The sequence below is a fragment of the Pocillopora verrucosa genome, chromosome 10 (assembly GCF_036669915.1).
Source record: "Pocillopora verrucosa isolate sample1 chromosome 10, ASM3666991v2, whole genome shotgun sequence".
NCBI lineage: Eukaryota > Metazoa > Cnidaria > Anthozoa > Scleractinia > Pocilloporidae > Pocillopora > Pocillopora verrucosa.
The window spans coordinates 10,707,180-10,731,974 of record NC_089321.1 but is presented as its reverse complement, the minus strand read 5'-3'; the positions used below and the strand labels follow the sequence as shown (position 1 = coordinate 10,731,974).

At 37.0% G+C, this 24,795-nt stretch overlaps 2 protein-coding genes and 1 long non-coding RNA gene across 3 annotated transcripts; 2 read left to right on the top strand and 1 right to left on the bottom strand.

Annotated features, from left to right (window-relative positions):
* Window positions 1–2,776: 2,776 nt before the first annotated feature.
* Window positions 2,777–16,863, top strand: LOC131780861 (zygotic DNA replication licensing factor mcm6-A-like). The gene is made up of 22 exons (XM_059097452.2): window positions 2,777–2,887; window positions 3,939–4,082; window positions 4,465–4,575; window positions 4,793–4,955; window positions 5,731–5,870; window positions 6,268–6,380; window positions 6,708–6,771; window positions 6,926–7,007; window positions 7,227–7,377; window positions 7,681–7,822; window positions 8,498–8,639; window positions 8,936–9,043; window positions 9,296–9,376; window positions 9,622–9,696; window positions 10,553–10,633; window positions 10,991–11,038; window positions 11,545–11,608; window positions 11,980–12,074; window positions 12,697–12,805; window positions 13,641–13,832; window positions 14,561–14,694; window positions 16,381–16,863. The coding sequence occupies exons 1-22, from the start codon at window positions 2,796–2,798 to the stop codon at window positions 16,495–16,497; spliced, it is 2,448 nt and encodes an 815-aa protein (XP_058953435.2). The 5' UTR covers window positions 2,777–2,795; the 3' UTR covers window positions 16,498–16,863.
* Window positions 16,864–17,071: 208 nt separating this feature from the next.
* LOC131780862 (uncharacterized) lies at window positions 17,072–20,526 on the bottom strand. Its single transcript, XR_009339915.2, has 2 exons — window positions 20,271–20,526; window positions 17,072–18,117 (listed from the first exon to the last, which is right to left on the bottom strand). It is a non-coding gene; the product is annotated as an uncharacterized lncRNA (long non-coding RNA).
* A 199-nt stretch (window positions 20,527–20,725) lies between these two features.
* LOC131780835 (uncharacterized) lies at window positions 20,726–24,395 on the top strand. Its single transcript, XM_059097426.2, has 2 exons — window positions 20,726–21,974; window positions 22,573–24,395. The coding sequence occupies exons 1-2, from the start codon at window positions 20,948–20,950 to the stop codon at window positions 23,208–23,210; spliced, it is 1,665 nt and encodes a 554-aa protein (XP_058953409.2). The 5' UTR covers window positions 20,726–20,947; the 3' UTR covers window positions 23,211–24,395.
* Window positions 24,396–24,795: the final 400 nt, after the last annotated feature.

Below are 24,795 nucleotides of genomic sequence, written 5' to 3'. Positions count from 1 at the left end.
ATGCGAAGAATGTTACTTGACCCGTGGACCTCGCTTTCCATTGCGCGAAAACTGATCAAAGAAAGCTTTTAGACTGTTTAAACTTTAAACGGGTTTATTTGAATTTACGAAGTGCTACGCAGAAGGTTTTGACGCCACCTCATCACACTGAGTAAGAAGCTCGATGTCCTCGATTTGTGAGGTTAAATAGCTGAATACAGGAATTTATTTCGAAATGGAGACGGTGCGATCAAATAGCGAGGGGTATGCATTTGAGACAAACGATTCGCGGTCAAAAATTGACAGAATTAAGACCCAACAAAATTCGAAACGGAGAAAGATAAACAGTTTAACTCAGGAATTTCCTCGACGGAGAACAATCGCAAACAGCCCGTCCACTTCAAACGCAAAGAATGCAAGCTTTTCTGGGAAAAAGCGCTCAATGTTGAGGCGATTATCGCAATGCCCCCTCTCGCCATCAGTGGAATATACATCTGTTATGGAGGGCTTTAAAGCAAAGATAGCATCAGAACCCAGTAAGCCAATGGTTGCGTCGCCGCGGAAAAGAAATCGGGAAAAATCTTGTAATCATTCCGTTCAACAATCTAAAATTTCTTTTCTGAAACTACCCTCTGAGTTCGAGAGCATGTTAAATTTTGGCCCGCGACCGAGAGGAAACACTCTACCCACGCGACTCGGTGATGCAAGAGCCTCGGAAACTGGAAAACCTATAAGATCAGACTCTGATAAAAAAGTATTTGATGTTAAATTAGCCTGGCAAGGATCAAGGGATGATATTTTCATGACAGCAACAAAAGATAATCGAGAAAGCCTTATGTCTGTGCTGGATCTTCCCCAAGGAAAATTGTCTTTGCATAAGCTGGACGATAAGGGCGAAGGCAAGATAGCGGAGTCTTTTCAAACTAATACAGTGCCTGGTAAGAGTGATAAAGGTGGTCGGAAGATACCACAGCGGAAAAAAGCGCAGGTTGATTTGCCAAAGATAGAGGAAAAAGATTCTACAGATCATGCTATTTCACAGATAAAACTAAGCGAAAGCGAAGTTGGCTCTGACAAACGACAAAATAGCCTTACAGCTGAACACACAGACGTCAAAACTCCAGCTTCGCCAAGCTTGTTAAAGGACCGACCGAGAAATGAGAAGGTGACAGCTACGTATGAAAAAAGGGAAAGAAGTTTTTCCAGCGGCTACTTCACCGGGATTAGAACAGACTCAACAAGAGCGAAAACAAAAATTTCTTGCTCCGTTTCATGGGATCCAAAGTTCGCCCATCGCACCTCTTCGGATGCAATGAGTCGTGTAACCATGGATCTGAACGATGAAGCCGCAAAATCGAAACACTCGAACGCGTTTGCGGCTGTAAGTCCCGCGACAAAACGCAAAACAAGCCAGCTAGCGATAACCCGCGCGAACTACAAACGCGTTGGGAACGCAACATTGAGTGCATCGAGGCTTCTTAAGATTCATTATCGAGAAAACGGAAATAAAAATATTATTACAGCGGAAGAAGAGAAAGAACTCGATGAATTATTCGAGGAAATGAAAGATTGTCGATACTTGAGGACAAGTGGTTCTGAAGAGATGAAAATATAAAGGTTAACTAAGGCAAATATCGTTATTTTTAATTGTGAAAACGAAGGAATATAGTGAAAACGACTTTTAATCGTTGCAATGAAGGAATTGCTTTTTGCAGATCGGTTCGATTATGAGATGTGAACATAGTAGAGTTTGAATAACAATCATTAATTTTGCTCAAGGGAAATTGGGTTAAAAGTTTATTTAAAGATGTCATAACCTATTCACTGAATTGATCGGGAGTATTTAGAGATATTTAACGAAAAAAAAAGGGCTTTGTTGCTTTCAAATATTCTGCAAGGCTGGATATTTGGAGAGCTCCTTTAAAAGAGCCTCTTAGAAACAAGTGAGTCCAATATCAAACTATTTTTATTTGAGCTTTGCAACAGAGTTTTGGATAAAGTTTGAAGTGATTAAAAAAGATTCAGGTTATTACTTTCTTTGACGCGTATTCGTTGTTTCAAGGGCCGCTTAACCCTACAAAGGCAGAAGAATATTAATTTGCGTGTTCTGAATGAACGTTATAAAGATATTAAAAATCTTTTATGTACACAAGGGTGTGAAAGTAATTCCCTGGGTGTCTCAGGGTGATAAAAGTTGAAAATGAGTCGTTATTTGCACAAGGCTGTTTGACAGCAGTAAAAATATCCATCGTTTAATTTTGCACATAGGTCTTCCTTTTCCGCAAAATCGTGATCAGTCGGTCGCGAAACAAGCGGTCAAGGTCCGTCCTAACCTCTCGCGGCTTTCTTGCTCTTTTTCAAAACACACACAAGACCGCCAGCTTCATAGGATAGATTCACTCAGGTGAATAAAGGCGGCCGTGACTTACGACACAAAATAAAAGGGAACGTGATCTTTGTTTCAAAACGGGATTGTGTTGCATGAACGCCATTTTCAGGGGTTTGTTAGATAGGGTTTGTTAATAAAATGCTTTGTTTTGTAGATAAAATTCATTTTCCTTGTGTTCTTGTCGTATCCGTTGTCGTTGCCAGCGACTAACGCCGTTTAGAGAGAGTTAGTGTGGTTTGGTTTCCTACTTCTAAGAGGGAGAACACCCGGTAGTTTTTATTCAAATGCTAATGTTTGCTCCAATTACCCACCCTCCCCTCTCCTATTTTCCAATATCAGTTAATGTCATCCGGGATCTTATTGCTACGAAATTTTCGCGCCAAATTTCTCCATGTGAGACAACTGATCGCAGCAAACCTTGATCAAGATGGACGTCGCTGATCGCACAACGGGAACTGCTCACGTCCGTGATGACCTTGCCGAGCGATCACAAAAGCTATTTCAAGACTTTCTTGAAGAGTAAGTGCTTTTATTATCCGTCAGATCAAAAAATGTATGTAATCTCAGGCAGATGCGCAGAAAATTGTACATTCGGTCGCATCTAGTAATGATACAATGGCGAAGCTGCTCACATGGTTCGATTGATACATTACAATACTTTTTTTTAAAGGGATTTTTTCGTTTTTTACCGAGTACATTTTTGTTAGCTCTCTTTGCTGATATAGAACACTTAAGAGCATCTTCGGAGGGTTCATCTCACCAGAATTGAAATAACTTTCAACTGAAATTAATGCAGCTCCGAGGAGCCTTCAGCTTGAATACTATTTATCGCTCCATCCGCCGTCAATTTATTTTTAAGTACGAAGAGGTAACGCAAAAATCCAAAGTTTCGAAAGTGCCATTTACTTACATCTTATTCTGACTTCCCTTCAACACATACTCCAGATTAAGTTATTTGATAGATAGTTCGGCTTGTCCTGAATCCTCGTTTCCTGAATATCTTAAATTAAATCTACACAAGGTTGGTGCTTATAGCTTTAGATCTTCTATTGCGCCTGTCCTTTCTATTCCGAAAGAATCAGGAACATTTCAGCACTCGTCAGCAACTACTTTTAATAAGCTCCCTGTAGCTATTAAAAACATAACTGAGTACAATACCTTCAGTCGTAGTGTGAAGAGACATCTTTTATGTAAGGAATTTTAAGCAGTAAACTCAATTGTAAATTTTTTATTCTTTTTTTAAATATTATATGTATATTCTTCTTTTTTAGAGTTGATTTATAGTGTAGATATAGTAGATGAAGAACCTCACTTTGTTGGATACTCTGCAATAAATCATCATCATCATTATTATTAATATTATTATTGTCCATATTGACTCTCTAAATTGTTACAAAATTATTTTCAAGTGAAATAATTGAATCATCATAAAGTTGAATGGTCTGTAAAGGGTCGCTCAACAGGAAGAATCAGTTAAAGTACGAAGGCTTTGCTTCTTTACAAACATGAGATCTGTTATGATGTTTACTTCTTAAGTTATTTATACTTTTACTTGATAATATCTCTAAAGATTTCAAGTTGATGGAGAAGTGAAATATCTTCCTGAGGTTCAAGAACTTATCAGACCTGAGCGCAACACATTAACAGTTAGTTATCAAGATGTGGAGTCTTACAATGCACAATTGTCAACTTTAATTCAGGAAGAATATTACAGGTAACCTCATTTTTGAGAGACATTATTTTTGTTGGCATTCTAGACCTTACATCACATGGTCAAGTTTCAAGCCCTTAGTAAGTCATTGAGATGTGTGATTTTGGGGAGATATCCCCAACTCTGTAGGTACCTCTCTCTGTCCCTACAGGAATATAAATTGATAACAGTGGTTATCATTTGACTAGTGCTTTTTACCTTCCTCCTTTGCACTCACCTTTCATAGGGCCAGATGTTTTCCTGGCTCTACTTGTGCCATCACATATGGCTCTGGATTATATTTTGCAGTGTTTTTCAATGACATCATATATGGGAAAATACAGACCATACAATAAAAAGCTATAGTTCACCATAGGTAAAATTACAAATTTGTCTTTTTTTCCAGGGTATTTCCCTATCTTTGTCGAGCTGTTAGAAACTTTGCCAGAGACAGAGGTCAAGTGCCACCAACAAAAGAGTTTTATGTCAGCTTCACAGATCTACCAACAAGACACAAGTAAGACTTTATTTTACCAGATGTTTAAATAATATTTCATGGTTGATATGTTTATTTCTTCTCAGTGTCTTTTCGCTTGAAAATTTATCAATATTGTTAGGGGAGAATCCTTCTCAGTCATTCACAAGAGAAAAATGTCCACGTAAAGTTTGTAGACAATGATAAAAATGTTCTTTATGTGTAGGACTTATTTTTGCATTGCTTGATTTAAATGTAGGATTCGAGAACTCACCAGTCAGAAAATTGGAACATTACTTCGAATTAGTGGACAAGTTGTACGTACTCACCCTGTACACCCTGAGTTAGTGAGTGGAACATTCATTTGCCTTGATTGCCAGACTGTTATCAAGGATGTTGAGCAACAATTTAAATATACTCAGGTATGTGTTTGGTTCTTTGCCTTCTTATTGAATAGGCCATTTTCAAATTACCTTGCCTCTTGCCATGAAAAGATGAGCACTAGGACTTGCTTCGAAAATGAGGCCAAAGGTGATTCAGAAATGGACTACTGACTAAGTAATTCACTCTGTTAGAGCCTATATATCCCTGTTTTGTCAGCATAAAGGTAATAAACATATTGCTGCTGCCTCAATGAGATGCACGTTTGTTCCAGGGTTACCACTGTATTTTTTCAGCTTTCTCCAACAGGCTGTTGGTACCCATTATAACATCTGAGTTTGGAGAGGCACTTTGAGGGTAAAAGGTCTTACTTAAAAACCCAACACAATGACCCAGCCAAGTCTTGAACCAGGATTTCTCAATCTGCATTTCAGCTTGTTAGCCGCTTGGCCAATACATCTGTTAGTGAAATATTTGACTGAAATATACTCTTGGTTCTCTTTGACTACCATTTTTACAGGTGGTTTTTTTTTTTTTTGTGTACTCACATTTATTTTTAACTCTATACCCTAACATTAGCACGCACACTCACCTTACTGTTCTCTATACATTTTCTGTTAACTGATAAAGAGAATTTGTTTAACAATCAAAACTTTCAATTAATGATTATTTCCTCCCTTCTAATGACCTTAATGTTTGACACAGGGGTGATGTTATTGGGAGAAATTAGATGCTTATCACACCCAGGGATCTCAGGGTTAAGGAATACTTGAACTTGTTTTTTATTGTGTTCTGATGTTTTGCTTTGATTGGCAGCCCACAGTTTGCCGCAACCCAGTTTGTCAGAACAGGGCAAGATTTATGCTGGACATAAACAAGTCGCGCTATGTGGATTTTCAAAAAGTGCGTATACAAGAAACACAGGCAGAATTACCAAGGGGAAGCATTCCTAGAAGGTAGGTTACTATTGACATTCATTCTTAAATCCTGCACTATAAGCTTTATCATTTATTGCACCAACAGTCTCTTCTGATATGGATTTTAAGGTTTAAACAGGGTATGCTTGGTCTTTTTCAGGCTGAGAGGTACATTTGGGTTGATCCAATCTATCACAACCAAATAAAATTTTTCATCATGAGACAGATAATCTGTAGACTTAATTGGGGCTCATACTGTGTTCTTCAATAAAACACTTAACTTTTAATACCTATCTCCACCCAGTGAAATACCACAAACCTTTTCAGCAATTTTGACAGAAAGGTTTTTGGTGTTTTTTTTTTTTTCATTTGGTGTAAGGGCTTAGAGTTTTGGAACATAATTTTGATGTAAACTTGGTAAACTTTTTTTTTTCAGTGTGGAAGTAATTTTAAGAGCTGAAGCAGTAGAACAAGCTCAGGCTGGTGATAAGTGTGACTTCACTGGAAGCCTAATTGTGGTTCCTGATGTAGCACAAATTTCTACACCAGGTAAAATGCCTGCATTACATAAAGGGACACAGAATAGTATGGAAACTCAAATGAAAACAGGAAAGAAACAGGGGAAACTGGAGAGGAATTGGGGAATAATTTGCTTGACATTTAAGGCATGTAAAACCACATGTACCATTTGCTGTGACAAACCTAATGCTTAAAACATCAGCTTTAGGAAATATTTTTGATGGCCAATTTACATTATCAACTCAGTTGATAAACCAAATATCTTATATACCCCCACTGATGCAGTGCTTTAGTTTCTCAAGAATAAATAAATAATTATTGAGGTCATTATGTAATTTTGTACTCTTGTGTTCTAAGGGGCGAGAGCAGAATCATCTGGAAGACAAACATCTGGTGAAGGATATGAAGCAGAGGGAGTGAGGTGATAAAAAAAAAAAAAAAAAACTATCTCAGTTTTCCTTGCTTTCAATGTCAGGGTGGTATATTCATGCATGGCTTTGGTGTTGCCTGTCCTTCATAGGTTTCTCAGTTATTGTCAATTGAAACTTGCAGTTATCTTTTTGTTTTCTTTTTAGGGGGCTCAAGGCTCTTGGAGTTCGAGATTTGACCTACAGATTGGCTTTTCTTGCCTGTAGTGTCCAAGCAACAAACCCAAGAGTACGTCATTTTTGTTATTACTTTTGTTTTGCAAATTGCATTCATATCAGGAAGCCTCAAAATACTTGCCTAAAAAATGAAGATTTAGGACTGTATAGGCTCCAGTTGTGTAAATCTCTTGTCTGCTCTGCTTGAAAATTGTATTTATGTTGTAAGTAGATATCATTTTTTGGTCACTTCTGGGAGTGTGATGGCTAAATTTTTTCTTTTTCCTACCAGTTTGGAGGCAAAGACCTTGATGGCGACGATGTTACAGCAGAGACAATTAAAAAGCAGATGACAGATCAGGAATGGCAAAAGATTTATCAGATGAGCAAGGATAAAAATCTTTACCAGAACTTAATCAACAGCATCTTTCCAACTATTCATGGTTGGTATATTTTGTTTGAACTAGACTTAAAATGTTACACTGTACAAGTCAGAACCCCTTAAGGCCACTTTTCCTTTTCTTGAAATGGTAGATTCACATTTATTTTGTCAGTTCAATTTTCATCTGCCTTAAATTTTTACAAATCTTTCCATAGAAGAAGTTGCCTTAAAATTTCTTACTGAAAAAAAAAAAAACATAATTTTTATACTCCTCAGTGCAATTGACAATGATTAAACTTTTATTGTATTACAAGCTCTAGTTGTTGGCCTGTGAATTTGCTAATACACAGCTTGCTTAATGTAGGAAATGATGAGGTCAAACGTGGAGTGCTCCTGATGCTGTTTGGTGGAGTTCCAAAAATCACATTGGAAAAAACAAATCTGCGTGGTGATATCAACGTCTGTATTGTTGGAGATCCCAGCACAGCAAAAAGCCAAATACTCAAGTATGTTAAGTTGGCAATATTTATTTTTTTTCATCTAAGAGTGCAATTTGATCAGGTGTCTTAAAACCAAAACCAATTAATTAATTGCAACAGCCAATCAGAAGAAGAGAAAGATTCTCAAGAAGTCAATGAGAATGTGCCAGGAAAAAGAGGCAAGCTGCTTAGAGAGCAGGAAAGTTTTGTATTAGTTTTGAATCTGATTGGTGGAGAGGATGGCTTGAGTTTTCTTGACCAATCACAGACCCATACTCAATTGAAAATTGCTTTTACCCCTTCCCTTTGTGTGATCCAAAAAATTTATGGCCCCCTGAAAGCCCAGCATAAACTTTGATGACCCTCCCCTATTTGGTTGCAGAAAAGGTAATGACTTTCTCCCTGTTTGCACCAGCCCTCCTCCCTCTAATAAATGATGGGAGGAGTCCTGAGAGCTGGTGTTAGTGTGATCTGTTTATCCATTTATCATTTACCTGTCATTTATTAGAGGGAGGAGGAAACAGGAGGAGAGTCATCACTTTTTATGCAACCCAAAAATATTTTGACTTGCTCTTCCCCTCCCCTCTAATACATGACAGGTGACTTATTATGGATAATGGTTCTTATTTGTGCTTTATTTATGGTAAGCATTTTGTATAAAGTTTTCTCTTAAAAATGTTTTGATATTTTTCTTGATGACAGGCATATAGAGGAGTTTAGTGTCAGAGCTGTGTACACCTCTGGAAAGGCCTCCAGTGCTGCAGGTCTCACAGCTGCTGTGGTCAAGGATGAGGAGTCATCAGAATTTGTCATTGAAGCTGGTGCTTTGATGTTAGCTGATAATGTGAGTATTGAAATACAAGAAGGTAACTACATGTAGGATATTTCCGAGGGGATCAAATTGTGTCAAATGCTGGGTATCTGTCTGACTGTCATTCCCACAATGCTCTGTTTCTTAACCCTTTTACAGCCAAGAATTCATAAGTAATTGTCCTTACTGTCTTCAGTAATGAAACTTAAAACTATAGACACAGTAAACTCAAGTTTGCATGTATGAGTAACTCAGAACTTTCTTTTTGTTGTTAATTACTTGAGTTGATGGTAAGGAAAAGATAATTATATATTTTTTTTGCATGGTAGGGGGTGTGCTGCATTGATGAGTTTGATAAGATGGACCCTAAGGATCAGGTGGCCATTCACGAAGCAATGGAACAGCAAACTATTTCAATAACAAAGGCTGGTGTAAAGGTAAACCGATATGTTTTCAGCCCCCCCCCCCCCCCCCCTTCTCCCATAGAGAGGTTTCTAGATTTCCCTCCTACCTCCCTCAAATTGCCCTTTAGGACTACTTATTTGGTATTATTACTTTTCAGCCTTTATTGAATGCCGAACATGTCAGAGAACCCCCTTCCCCCTAAGAGGTTTCTAGTTTTACCTCTCCCCTCCCATAATGCACCCTTTGGAGCTACATGTAAATACTCGGTAAATATTATATTTCAGGCCTCATTGAATGCAAGAACTTCTATTCTGGCAGCAGCCAACCCCATTGGTGGGCGATATGACAGAACAAAGTCACTCAAGGTAAGGGAAAGACACTCTCTTGTAAGTATGATTGACTATGGTGTGGATTTGTCAATGTTATTTGTGGCAAGCACTGAGATCCTTTGTCTCAATATGAACATTTTGTTCTGATTGGCCATTATTATTATCTTTGGTTTAGTTCAGCAATACTCAATCAAAGAGTTCTCAACTATAATTCTCATCAACAACATCATGAAGTTGCCTTTTGAGGATATTGATTTGTGAAATTGATTATTAATTTTCAGCACAATCTGAACATGTCTGCACCCATTATGTCAAGATTTGACCTGTTCTTCATACTTGTTGATGACTGCAATGAGGTAAAGCTAATCTTTAATAAATTGGTTTTTTTTAAAGTTGGAATTTCAAAAACTTCACTTCTCTTTACCTTGCCCTTGAATATACCACTGACCAAACAAATGAAGGGAACAAAAGAAAGAAAAGAATTCTCTGATTTATCAGTACATGCTCAAAACTACACTCCTACACAGAACTGGTTGGAACACTTCTTGAGAACAAAATCTATGATGGTCCTTCACCCCTCTCCAATGTTGTTGATGGCCATTATGTCCATTATGTCCTTACATCACAAGAATTAAATGGCAGACAGTAACGGAAATACTAATGAGATCTTGGGAGTGAAAGGCCTCAGTTCCTTTTACACTTAATTATGTCTGCCCACTCAAGTTCATCATTCACAACATCCTCCATTCTTTTATCTCCCTTCTTGGTCTTCAGTATATCTTATAAAATGCTATGTAACAGTTTCGCTCAACACACACAATAACAAACCATCACAACATAGCTGCAATCGTAACTGCCATCAAATTCTCTTCATCATCCTCAATTTGTTTGCCGCTTTTATAACAATTAACATTGTATTTAATGTAAGGAGGGTAATAAATATGGGTTACTATCAAGACTGTAATAATAATTAAATCAACATATCTTCAACATGGCCAGTGAGTAAACAACTTCTCTTCAATTAAGTTAAATTTTGCATGGACATGTTACTCTTTCTCAACTTTACACAACCACCATACCATCTTGCAGACCAACCTTGAGGGGGGCAGAAGTTGTTCCAGCAAATGTGTTTGGAAGTGTATCACATGAAGAAAACATGCATGGCATTAATTTATTGGACAACTTTCATTTTGACAATTTTTCTCTTTACAGGTAACAGACTATGCCATCGCTCGTAGAATTGTTGATCTTCACAGCCGGCTTGGGGAGGCTGTGGAGAGGACTTACAGTGTGGTAGGTGTCTTTTTTTGTCCATTTGGGGTGTGATTTTTTAGTTGAGAAAACCTAAAAATAGAAAGTGATTGTCAGTAATGCTAAAATTTGCTGTCATCAAAAAAAAAGAGAAAACCTTTTTTTCAGTTTTCCTTATGTTTGAAATAAATGATGTGGCTGGCAAGTGATTTTGGAGGCTTGATATCATGCAGCATCTAGTTTGAACAACTGTTTTCAAAAGGAACAGGAGAGAACAGTTTTTCAATGGTGTTACAACTCAATTTAGCTTTAGACCATAAACACTCAAGTATAAGTAATGTATTCAGACTCTTTCATGACCTCAATTTTAATCAACAAATTGTGTTTTTTTTTCCATAGGATGAAGTTCAGAGATACATAACATTTGCCAGGCAGTTTAAACCAACAGTAAGTCTTAGCATTAAAGTTATGTTGTAAATGATTCATATCAAGTTCCTCCATTGGTTGTATATCTAGTTCATCAATGAATGAAAACCCACTAAGGGTAAACCTAACACAATGTTATGAGGTTGCTCTGAATAATATATAGTGATCTAATGGGATGGGAAAGAGTCTCAGAAGCGAATGTCAGCCTTGTGTCCCAAAGGGTTTAATCATTATCAGAAAAATGACAAGAAATAAAAATTTAATATTTTTATTGATTGTATTGCTGAAAGGTCTGGATAGCAGCAGTTATGTAACAAATCCAATCAGCATTTTGTTACACACTTTAAATCAACTCTGTACTTTGTAAATTCAGAACTGAAGATGACAGAAGAACTGTCAAAACATGTTTTTAAAGTTTCATTTACTTTCTTAAATTCATTTTATTGATGGCCCTCAACCTAACAAAAATTTAAAATATGTTTGTTTCTGCATGGTAACATTCACTGATGGAGAATGTTTCCCTTTAGATCAGCAAAGATGCACAGGATTTCATTGTTGAACAGTATAAACATCTACGAGAACGAGACACGAGTAAGAGTTGGTGATAACTTATTGCCTTTTTTGCTAATTGCCCTGATACCTTCTTGCTAATGTACATCAATCTGCTCTTTGTTCATGTGATTGGTAGATCTTGATGTTGTGTTTATTGTCTTTAATTTTACTCACATTTAGGTCAAAATATTGTAACTGATCCTCTAAATTCAAAGTTAAATGAAAGCCATTGTTATGTTTAATTCAATGAAGTAATCTATCAGGAAATTAAGCAAATGAATTACTGGTCAGTCAGTGAGCCAGTCAGTTGTGTTATGCAAACAGAGACAAGCTCCACCTGGAAGGACCACTTGGTTTGAGTACAGACTATTTTTGTACCAATTATTTTGTTCCATTTTCAATGTTTATAGGCTTTGCAAGGTCAGCGTGGCGCATTACAGTACGACAGTTAGAGAGCATGATTCGTCTCTCTGAAGCCATGGCCAGGCTTTACTGTCAGGATGAGGTGAAGAAGAATAAAACTTTAACCCTTTAACCCTTAAACTCCAAAGATCTGATGGTTAATTCTCCCCTCTAACTGGTACCCATTTCCTTGTTAGAAAATTATGAGTATTTGGTGTTAGATCAAGAGAACAACTTCTTCCTGATAAGTCTGAGAATTCTTGTTACCTGTTGGCTGGATAATGTACAGATATTGTCTGGTAGTTTAAGGGTTAACCCCTAAGAGTGAATTGCATCTAATTTCTTTTAAGAATATTACCCATGAATCAAACATTTAAAATCTTACTAGAACAAAAGGAATGATCACCAGTTAAAGGTGTTCTTGATTTTTAAACACACTCTCCTTGTTAACCCCTCAGGAAATGTATACAGAACAGTATGGAGAATATGCATACTGATGTTAGGATGTAATGGGTTAAAACAACCTAAGCTACAAACTAATTTGAACTGATATGAACTCATTTGCAGCAGAAGTTGATATTTGTCTCAATTTCCTGAGTAAACAATTCAAATTGCCAGGATTTTTTAATCAAATCTCTTTTCTTTGAATGAATGTCTTTCTACATTTCATCAAAGCACAAACAGACATTTTTACATGACTTTGTATGTTCCCTTTTTTATGGCAGGTTCAACCCAAGCATGTCAAAGAAGCATTTCGTCTGTTGAACAAGTCTATAATTAGGGTTGAAACTCCGGATGTACAGTTTGATGAAGATGAGGAGGAACAACAAGAAGGTAAATGTGGATGGAGCCAAAACTTATTTTAGAATTTGATGAAAGGTGTCTGAAAAAATTGACCTACTTTTGTACTTTGGAGGATACAATCTGGCTCACCAACACATTCTCTGTAGCATAGTATGTAGACCTCGCCCTCTGGTAGTGGGGGTGGGGTGGGGTGGGATGGAGAAGGCACTCGCTACTTCGGCCTCAAACATAGTGTCACCAAACATGGTGTGGCATTTTAGGAGACTTGAGTCTTAAACAGGTTGTACAATTCACTATTTCCTGTCATGAACAGGTTGTCTGTCAAGACCAGAAGCCTTAAATATGGTTTGATTTTGGTGAGACTACATCTACATGTGTGGTACTAACAAATTGTGTCAAATTTAAAGACCAATTGCAATGCTTAAAAACCCCACCTTCCAACATACTCCTCAGTGCAGAACACTCTTTGTGAAGCTTTCCGTCATTTTAAAAAAAGGCTTTGTACATCTTGAAAATGACCTTTTCTTAAAGTCCTGTCACAATTTGCATTATACATTACTACACAAGGCTGGAAAGCAGCAATTTATACAGTTGTGCTATAAACAGAGTATCAAATGAAGATGTACAGATTTTTCTTTTAGGCAGGTCAGGGTAAAAGGGTCATCGACTGCCACCCCTTCCGCCCTTCCCTTCACTAAGGGAGTATAGCATATATTTGCAAAATCTTAGGAGCAGCCTGGAGTTCAACTCCTCTCAGGTAGGGGGAGGGTGGAACTCATACATTGCTCTCAGCCTGTACAAATATGTTCCATTTTTCTTCCAAAATCTAATGTTTTAAAACTCTTATTCCTATTATTTCTTGTAGATATGGATGTGGATGGGGAGAGTGAAGCTCATCCAAGTGGAATGGTAAATGGCCATACAGAAAAAGACACTGATAGGACAGAGAGTGACCAGAAGGCAAAAAGCAAACTGCGCTTGTCATTTGAGGATTACAGATCAATGGCAAGGAGTGTCGCAGGATACTTAAGGGCAGAAGAGGAGCGAGGGGGTGAAGGCAAGTCATGAGCTTCCTAACTTCTGAGCTGGCCCTTATTATAAGCATTGTAGCACAGGTGTTTCTTTGCCCCTATTAGCAAGGTCAGCCCTTAAACCCCAAGGAGGATAAGCATCTAATTCTTCCCAACAGTATCACACCTGAATCAAACATTTAAGGTCATGAGAATAAAGAAGATGATCTAAAACTAAAAAAGCTGTTGATTGTTGGTGCAAATTCTCCATGTGAGTACCGTAGTGAATGTGTAGGAGTTAGTGTGGAGAAGTTGCATACTGATGTTAGGGTGTAAAGAGTCAAGGCCTAAACCAAATTAAGTCGGCAGGTGGTTGGTGATGCATCATTATTTGTGCCAGATCCCTTCCAAGCCTCTTGCTATCTCAATTTGCCTGAGGCCTTAAACTTTCTTGTGGGTGAATAAAGACTTTTGCCACGGTGCTTATGTTGAGGGTCTTCTCACAGGCTATATACTTCCAAGCAGCACAAAAGTTTGGCTGGTTTTACATGTTATATTATTTTATGTTTTTGTAAATTTGTTCTCAATCCACAAAATGAGGCTTAAAAATTCTGTATGCATTAACCTCTTTCAAATCCAAATGCAAATAAGTTAGTGTTGTTTCCCTTTCATTGAAATCAGACTAGAAATATCAGCTGATGTGTCGCAACCTTATATAAAACCTGTATAGTGAGAAATTTGGAAAATATCAACAAAATTCCTTCTCCCTGAACAGATGACACTGGGATCCGTAGAAGTGCTGTTGTTAACTGGTATCTCAAAACAATTGAGAAAGACATTGACACTGAAGAGGAGTTGGCTGAAAAGAAAGTAATTCTTGATAAGGTTCTTGACAGGCTGATCATATCGGTGAGTAGAAATTGCTTTTAATAACCATTTTTTAGAATGATTTTGACAAAAAAGTATATACTGCAGTCATCAATGTTTCAATATTTCTTTTGATGTCATTCAAAACATTCAAACTGTCAACATTGTCATGTTAAATCAATATCCTAGGATAAGAAAATGGTGGCCTTTCTCCAAAAGGTTCTTCATTCTTTAAAAATTTCTAGATATTTTTTATAAATACTGGTAATTACTGTTCTTGTTACGAAATTCTGTTAATTTGGTGACTATGCGGAATTTAAAATAATAAGCACTGTGATTTACCAAAAATAGGCATTAGACAACAGTTGATCTGTCTGATGCAAGATCATTTGAATTTAAAAATGCCCTAAGGCCCATCTGCATGAGTGGGGAATTGATAAAATTGAGACAAAGTATTTTTGTCTATTTAGCTGATTTTGTCCAGCTTTTACCTACGACAGATTTTGTTGACAAATCATTCAGACTTGTAAAGAATTGGTGATGACAGAAAAATTTTCTACAAAAACAACTGTTTTGTTAGTGTAGATAGACCCTCAGAGTCAAATGCAAATTGAAACTAATGGGTCTTTCCATTTTAATGTGAAAGGCGACCTGATGTGGATTGTACAAACTCAATCTTTGTGGTAAAGTAGACTAAAGTATTTAATTGGAATGGGTGACAGGTTTTTCAGTGAGAAGAAAGAGATTGAAAACGATAAAATAATAAAGATTCTTAGTGTGACTGGAATGTATACAAAATTGTTGCCAGAGACAGAAAACAGTGAAGGAACTTTCTACTTATATATGATTACCATTCAGACTTGTAAAGTATTGGTGATGACAGAAAACTTTTCTACAAAAACAACTGTTTTGTTAGTGTAGATAGACCCTCAGAGTCAAATGCAAATTGAAACTAATGGGTCTTTCCATTTTAATGTGAAAGGCAACCTGATGTGGATTGTACAAACTCAATCTTTGTGGTAAAGTAGACTAAAGTATTTATTTGGAATGGGTGACAGGTTTTTCAATGAGAAGAAAGAGATTGAAAACGATAAAATAATGAAGATTCTTAGTGTGACTGGAATGTAAACAAAATTGTTGCCAGAGACAGAAAACAGTTAAGGAACTTTCTACTTATGATTAACAAAATTCCCATGTCTAGATAAGTGCCAGGAGGGTGATGTGGATCACAATTGGAACAATTTCAAAAAGTTCAATTCTTAAACATTTGCCACTCAGCAAAAAGACTAAATGACAATAAGATGTGAAGACTTTTACTCCCAAGATTGGATTGTTCATTCTCCTTTCTGGCTGCTACACGTTTCCTTGTAAATTAGTTACAAGAATTTGGAGTAAGATGAATATAACAACTTCTACCTGATAAGTTTGAATATTCTCATTACCTGCTTGCTGGATAATGTATGAATATTTTAGGGAGAGGTTACATGTTCATCACTTTTGGAGTTAAAGGGTTAAGACTTTGCTCTGCTTACAACTCAATTATTACTAACTATTCAAACAAAATCTCTAGTTCAATGTATAAAAGTACATTGAAAAAAATTTTTCAGTTGGTATTTCAGCTGCTTTCAATCTTGAACCCTTGCACGTCATTTCTTTGCTTTCAACAAGTCAAGAATTGAGATTAGGAAGGACATATTCATTTAAACAAAGTTAACTTCTTTCTTCTAGGACAATGTTATTTTAGCACTAAAAGAATGGGGAACATCACAGGAAGACTATGTGCCATCTGAAGAAGAAGATCCATTCCTAGTCGTCCATCCTAATGTTGTAGTTGATGACCTGTAAACCTTCGCTGTTAAATTCACTTCTCCCTTAGGACTGTATATACAACCCGCTTTTTTTGAGGGAAGATTTCAGTAGATTGATTTACCGGTAATTTGCTTTTTCTCCTTGGGATATTGTTTGTGTGGCTCATGTAAAAAGCCTGTATTGTGAGTGAACAGGTAAGCGTTAGATATTGGTTTTCATATAGCAAAGAAAAAGTATTTGTATGCAAGAAAGCACTGCAGTTTGCACATCTACCAAAGAAAGAATGGTTCATAAATTTGTATATTTTTCCTTTAAAGACTCAGTTCTTGTTTTTTAAAAAGATGTTGTGCATCAAGGTGATTTGTATACCGGAGCAACTATTAATAAAGCACTATTGCCATATATGTTGTGATGTTTTCCATTGTAAACTTTGATTTTGCTCTCCAGTATTGAATGGAAGTAAGGAGTCAAGCTTTAAGATTTCTAAATTCATAACTACAATTCACTTAACACAAATTACTGCACTGCATTTTGCTGTGATATAGATCAACCGCAGTAGGCAGAACCCATTGTTCAAGTCTCCTCAACAAAAAGAATTACTTCCTGCATCACTGTTAAAAATAGTTTATTGACTATCATCAAGGTGTCATGTAAAATTACGTTCAACAACAATGAGCCATGCACGTTTTTCCTGCTTTTTTTGGTTTTTCTTTTAATCTCAGCATGTGGTCCTTCTTCTTCATGTGGTTGCAGGTAATGCAATCCACTTGATAAGTTGCTATCCGGTGGATAGCATGGTATGTTTTGTTAACACTCATTTACTGAAAAATTATTTATCCGTTGAATAGCATCATCCGCCCCTTTGAACAACCAGAGCCAGTATGACAAGCTCCTCACCAATAATTCAAGCATGACTAACTCCCATAAGTGACCAAGACAGAATTTTTCCTCACAATATGAAAACAATCCAAAGTAGACAGGTTAAAAAAATACAGAAAATAATCAATTAGGAGATTCTTAGTTGATCCAGTACCAAATTCACCCAACTTACATCACAAGAATTAAATGGCAGACAGTAACGGAAATACTAATGAGATCTTGGGAGTGAAAGGCCTCAGTTCCTTTTACACTTAATTATGTCTACCCACTCAAGTTCATCATTCACAACATCCTCCATTCTTTTATCTCCCTTCTTGGTCTTCAATATATCTTATAAAATGCTACGCAACAGTTTCGCCCAACACACAAAATAACAAACCACAACATAGCTGCAATCATAACTGCCATCAAATTCTCTTCATCATCCTCAACTTGCTTGTCGCTTTTATAACAATTAACATTGTATTTAATGTAGGGGGAGTAATAAATATGGGTTACTATCAAGACTGTAATAATAATTAAATCAACATATCTTCAACATGGCCAATGAGTTAACAACTTCTCTTCAATTAAGTTAAATTTTGCATGGACATGTTACTCTTTCTCAGCTTTACACAACCACCAAGGCCTGCCTTTGCGTCAAGTTTAAGAATCCTTCCAAGTCTCTTGTTCATGAACACACATTACACAATGACTGAACCCTTTTTTACAGAATCCATAACTGTTATTCCTCAAAGTCCAAGTGTTCCTGTTTAGTTGCCAAAAGTGTGTATCCATCTACAACAAGTTAAGTATTTCAACAAAGTGAATTTAACTGCAGTAATTAGTGGTGGAAGCCAGTAAATACAGCAGCAGTTATCAAGCCATGAGAGCCTCAGTTAATGTGACTAACTTGTAACCTCTTGAGATTTGCAAACAGGTTTTGAGGCCAGACAAGCATCACTTGGAGGTGCTATCCTCAAATGACAGCAAACTATCCCTTTCATTTACAAGGAATTGTTTGACATCTACATCATGGCTCCAAGTTCAATTTTTTAAAAAGCTGCCTCTTGGGGACCTTTAATTATGAAATGGTTTCCATAAAAATATTTTTGGTCACCTAACCCCGAGGCAAACAATATAAAACTAACTATGTTCCAGTCTTACAGTGGTAAAATAGCAAGGTTCAACAGATTTGTAGCAATACTTATGTCACAAATCACTTGAAAATTCCTGGTGCAGTTGTAAAAATCATAAATAATTGTTGTTTTTAAGGAGGTGCTCAACAGTACTGTCAGTAATTATACTTTGAAAACCAAACCACTAGTCTATTAAAACCCCCAACAGTTGTCTGGGGCAAGTAGTTTTTATCACACTGGTAACAATTTTTCTTGCCCAATTGATGGATCCCACCCAAGCCACATTTTAAAACATTGTCTGCAAAACAAGAAAGCTGAATTTCACATTTTGTTCTAGTAATGAATCATAAATTTTGACATAACAAATACACAGCCAAGTTGTTCCTGTAGACATTTGGCATTTGGATGTTCATTAACTATGGTAATTAATCAGAAATGTTTTTTCCTACAGTTCCTCTTCTTCTCTACATTTTGCTTTCAATACAAAGATGGACACTGAAATCAACTAGATTTACATCACACATGTGAACTGTAATGGAAATAAGTATGAAGAATCCTTGTGGCAAAAACATGTGCATAGACAAATTTCACTGAAAACCACTTCCTAACAAGTCAGCCAGGGGTCAAAATACTGATAACAAACAAAGTGCTTTCACATGAAAATAAAAATGGCAAAGAAAAGAATGCCTTTGTTATTATAATACTGTTAACAATTAATCTAACAAACAACTCTAGTGAATGAAAGAAGAGGAGTTAAACTATTTAATTGCCTTCGGAGGCATCTACCAATATACTGTCTCCATGTATTTTTAGCTTTCAAGAGGGTTCTAGAATTTGACGGTTACTTTATCAGAAACACCCAACTACCTCATGAACGCCCTGTTTTGTTGATGCTAAAATCATAATGGTGGTTTAAGAACACCCTGTTTGATTGATGATAAATCATAACATTGCCTCCATTGATCGACAACATTATATAACAAGCTACCCACACAAAGGAAAAAGAATGGGACTGATAACTTTTTTTCCGGATCTACACAGTTCCAGTTTGGTGAGCAGACATATGTCACAAGTAACATTAATTAACCGACTACATTCATAGACCCACTTGTAAGTGCAGTCATTAAGGCACTAAACAAAACGGCTGTCTGCGTACATGTATGCATGTAGCGTTCAAACAAATATTAGTCAAGGTGATCTATGAACCGTATCTCGATGTTAATGAGATAAATTCGCTTCGTGCAAAATGCGATTGAATATTTGGACTTTTCGAGAGAAACGAAGAGGCATGACCACGTTTCGTGCCAAGAGGTAACGGAATCTACTGTCTGGATTGACTGTCGAGGAAGGAGGAAAGCGACTACAATATGTTTTATGCACGAATGATAATAAACAACGCTCAAACAGTACAGTTCAATATCATTATTTCCATTTGCGTCAATAAATCTATTGTGAGTAACACTGGGGTATCTACGAGGAAGGAACCAATATCAGAGGTTATTCAGATACCGGCGTTACGATATAACCTTACTGCATGTGAAGTAAATATCATCTTACTGTCCTTGCATGTGAGGTACAAAATGAAGACAGATCTGTCCACGTGTGCTTTTGCATGCACGGAAGGCGATGTTTGAAATTCGGTCTTAACGCACTTTGAAAATTATAGCAATAGTAAATTTAATAATCAAGCTCTCTTGCTAAAAATTGCTGCTGTATGTTGGCAGATAAAATTTAAAATTAGAGATTTAAATTAGAAATTAGCGATTTAGTGCAGTGATGCAATAGTTACAGGGTTAGCCTGTAAAAGGATACAAATGGCGGCAACAGACGTTAAAAGACCTCCGAATACCATCATATTTCTTCTCCTGATCTGTGCTAGGTACTTTTTTTGCATGAACTGTCTATTCCAAATTTCTATTTGTCTCTTTTCAGCTTCTGTAAATCGTTGCTCTCCCCTGTCCGCCATCTTTTATGGTTGTCTTTATACTTTACTCCGCTGGCCGCCTGAACATACAGTGGGCCTTGGAAAGGCTCTACATCAAGACGAGGCCTTTGCGTGACAAGTGCCTAGAAAAGTGCGTCATATTGACGTCAATGGGATATAAACCAATCAACATTTAAATCATATCTGCAGCACGCGAACTTTCGCCACTGTTCATTGGTTATTTTGATTGTTTTGTATTTTTAATAATCTGACATCATCTGTACAAAAATAATTCGTCAACTATAAAAACAGAGTGACTCAGCTTTTTTTCATAAAGGATCACGAGATAGAGAGCTCATTGAACTTCGGTGGTATTCTAAAGTTGAAAGTTTTTCCCTCCCTCAACTAATTACGTAAATCGAGCCTTGACTGCGAGGAATTCATTCGATTGTGAGAGGAACATTAGTCGAACACTTGATCACTAGAGGCGAATAGAGGCGTTTGAAAAAGCAACTTCGAGAAACTTTAGTGATTTACTCCATCTTTCCTTAGTGTTGAAAGAATCATGGCAGTTGGAAAGAAATACCTCGATGGCACAACATTTGTTCAACTTGCTATGGCGTTGTCTCTGATGAGACCTGAGCTTCAAGGATTTGTTGGTCAGAACACAACTCCGCCGATGCCTGTGAACATGGGATACCCACAGAATTTAACTGGTGTAGTCCCGTACAATCATGTTCCCAGCACTACTAACTTCAACTTCAACTTGGCACCTAAAGAAAGTAATGTTCAACACCCGCTAAATGAGTTTCTGGATTGGCACACAAGTGGTAACAATCAGTTTGACACAGATGCAGTTGCCATGCTTTTCAACGGGGAAACCCATACCGCCCCAAGAGAAACGAGAGCTTCGTTTAGTACGGAGTTAGAGAGCGGTTATAGCTCCGATGGCGGTCGTTCGCCTTCAGCTATTTCCTCTGTTGGTGGCTCACCACAACACGAAGCTAGTTATACAAACACACAGGCCCCTGAAGCAGATTACTTCGGTGCCGCTGGCTTCACTCCGACCGAAGAAGACCTTCTGAAGTCCATCGACTTTCAACTCGAGGATTATATCGATCTCGACGCCATCTACGAGGAACCACCTCAGAAAAAAGCAGCGTTTTTGCCAGAAGAACTACCTCACACAAAGATTAAAACCGAACCGTTGCCGAGCCCTGATGATTCTTACAGAAAGTTCCCCAACTCTCCGCAAGAGTTTCACTCGCCCTCCGATCCCAACCGAAAGAATCCCTTTGAAGAAACCTTCAACTTTGAGGAACAGTTCTTCAACGCTGACCCGTTCTCTATTGATTTTGCGCCAACAGAAGAAGAACTGCAAGAAGTGGAACCTAACACAGACCCTGTGTTTGACCTGGACTCGTTTGCAGTCAATCTAGATGATCTTCCTCTCGACATATTCGACCCAAAACCAACGGGGCAACAAGCGATCGAAAATAAACATGATAGCCTGCTTCCCCTCGGTCAAGAACCGGTGCCAATATTTTCAGAGGCCACCGCAACGAGAAATGATAGCGGATTTCCTTCAACTGGTACGTTTTTCCTCAGTAATATTAAGTTACCAGCTAAAGTGCTTTTTCACACGTATAATATTCACATGCACCGCATTATCTCACGAGCGCAAGTTCTTTAAAGTTCCACAGAATTCCGTTTTCGGTTTTGTGACTGTTTATTTGAATAACAAATTTCTTTTACTCGAGCTACCATAATTGATTATCTTGGTTTGTTCTTGATGGGAGTTTCTAAATATTTGTTTATTTCCTTGGAAACAGTTGCTTTTTCCTTTGTTAAATATTAATTTTGGGCCAAATTTCGTGATTTGCATCCAGTTGATTTAATCACCAAATCGATGAAAAAAACGACCAATATTGTGCTCTCAGTTTCCTTTAAGCTGTCGCTCACGCCTCACCGCTTTATCTTCCCGTACGTCATATGCGACTATTGTATTGAAAATTCGAGCAATTGCTACGTCCTCTTTCGAAAAGGAAATTCAGTGTTGAGTTAAATCTTTGCAGGGGCCTTTGAGTTGGGGTGTGGCCTTAAAGATTTTTACATTGGGTCAAGAAATGTTAATAGTGGTAGATATCACTGTTCTGTTAGTATTTTAACAAGTTGCTTTTATCTTTTCAGAATCCTTGCTTCCTCAAGCTACCAGAGACTGGCAGAGTCACTCTTTCCCACTCTTACCCGGTGCAAACATCAAACAAGAGAAACCTGAGATTGTAAGAGTTCCAAGTGTGCCAGTAAGCACATCTACCAGGTTTACGCCTTCAACTGCTCCCAAGGATTTCAATGGGGCACGCCCAGCTATAGCTGCAGCTGGGGCATCACACTTTCCAGCATCAGAAGATGAAATAGTTGACATGAGTATTAATGAATTTGGCAGCTTTTTGGAAACACTTTCAGAACCTGATGCGCAGAAGGCCAGAGACATACGTAGAAGAGGAAAGAACAAGGTTGCTGCACGCTTGTGTCGCAAAAGAAAGATTGATGTTGTCAGTGACATAGAAGATGATATTCAAAGTATGAGAAAGAAAAAGGAGGAAATTATCAAGCAAAGGCAAAAACTCTTGGCTGAAAATGCCTATTACAAGAAGAAAGTCGATGAACTACAGGATCACCTGTTTCAAAGTTTAAGAGATGAAAGTGGCCGTCCTCTTTCATCAAAAGAATATACCATCTTCCAAGGTGCTAATGGTAGCATCTATGTTGGAAAAAATATAGACAGTGAATCAAAGAAGAAACAAAACGGCCACAGTAGTAAATAAGTACCAGTTAGAGTTTTGTTAGGTAAGATTTGTGAATATAGTATCAGGCCTTGTGGGTCACAGAATTGAAGATGCAGATTTGAAAACATCTTCTGAAGAGACAATGTGAACATTGAGGAAAGTTACTCAAAGTTTAGCATTGCAGTAAGTTGCACATTAGTGGAATTGAAAGTAGCCTGTGTTTTGTGATGCCTCAACTCTGTAGCCAGGTGGTATTTTATTCAAGAATGCAAAGAAGTTTAGGTCTGTTGGTACACATGAGAATGTAGAGTGGGTATGGGTAAGCTATCAGAATACTTTTTCCATGAAATGGCAGTTTTGAACTTAGAGAAAGATAGTGTCCTACTGGTGTTTGAAAAATAACAAACTCAGTCACCAGAAAAGTTTCACTAATTATTTGGAAGTAACATGTGCAAATGTAGAGTGTTGTAAGAGGTGATGAAAATTTATTTATTTGGTTAATAGACATTTTCAAGTTTCATTTTGTTTAGTTCATTACAGTCACTTTCAGAGAATTAACACAAAAGTCCCACATTATAGTACTTTTCCAAGTTAGGTCACTTTAAAATGTTTCAGTTTTTCAAATACTTCTAAAAGATTAGGAAAAAAAACTTACGTTGTTCATTAATTTTTAATTATTTACCCAACAAACATATTCCTGTGAATTTTTTCGGTAGGAATTTATTTTTATGTGAGATCTGTCTTATGTTAAGAACAACAAGTATCCAATTTAATTGGCAGAAGTGTTGTTTTGGGTAAAAATTTTCATTTTTTTTTTTTTTCATACAGGTTGAGTAATGTAAATATTGTAAATATTATGTTAAAAATTTTCTCAGACATTCTTTTATAACTTCAAAGTTCCACATTAACCCTTTAACTCCCAGAAGTGATTAACATAAAACTTCTCCCTACAATATCTATACATTCTTCAGCAAACAGGTAATGAGAATATTCAAACTTATCAGGAAGAAGCTGCTATCTCGATCTAGCACCAAGTTCTCATAACTAATTTACAAGGAAATGTCTTGCAGCTACAGGGGAGAATTAACAATCAGATCTTGGGAGTTAAAGGGTTCATATAAATGAAATAAAAGTGTAATTTTATAAGTACTTTTACGTACCTTTCCACTGATACTGGAGGAAAAAAAAAAGGCTAGACAAATAATTAATAAAAAAAATTTGAAACAGGACAGAATGTGTTTTTTATTTTTTGGCTGCAGGATGGGAGATGTGATCATGATTGTGAGAGATGATAGTTCTTTTTCAGTGATTCTTCTCACCATTTAAATCCCCAAGAGTCTCTAGCTTCAAATCACTATCAGCTTGGTGTGCCACTCATAACTATGACAATAACACGTCTTTAGAGCCGTCTCTCTCTCCCAGATAATTGTGTCCTGTCAGTTCAAAGAAACCAGTAACAAGTAAGACACAGACACCTGAAAAGTGGGTGGAACATCACAAAATACCTCCTTTTCTCTCACTTGCACAACAGAGACGTTTGTCATAACGAATGAAAAAACTAGGCTTCAATAATATATTTAGCAAATAATAATTTATTATTTATCACGTAACAGGAGGAAATAAA

Bases quoted from the DNA above. Each gene is read 5' to 3' on its own strand.
- LOC131780861 (XM_059097452.2), top strand. From the start codon at position 2,796: ATGGACGTCGCTGATCGCACAACGGGAACTGCTCACGTCCGTGATGAC. The intron at 9,377-9,621 runs GTAAGGGAAAGA...ATTAATTTTCAG, and splicing joins ACAGAACAAAGTCACTCAAG to CACAATCTGAACATGTCTGC. The intron at 13,833-14,560 runs GCAAGTCATGAG...CTCCCTGAACAG, and splicing joins AGAGGAGCGAGGGGGTGAAG to ATGACACTGGGATCCGTAGA.
- LOC131780835 (XM_059097426.2), top strand. From the start codon at position 20,948: ATGGCAGTTGGAAAGAAATACCTCGATGGCACAACATTTGTTCAACTT. The intron at 21,975-22,572 runs GTACGTTTTTCC...TTATCTTTTCAG, and splicing joins TAGCGGATTTCCTTCAACTG to AATCCTTGCTTCCTCAAGCT.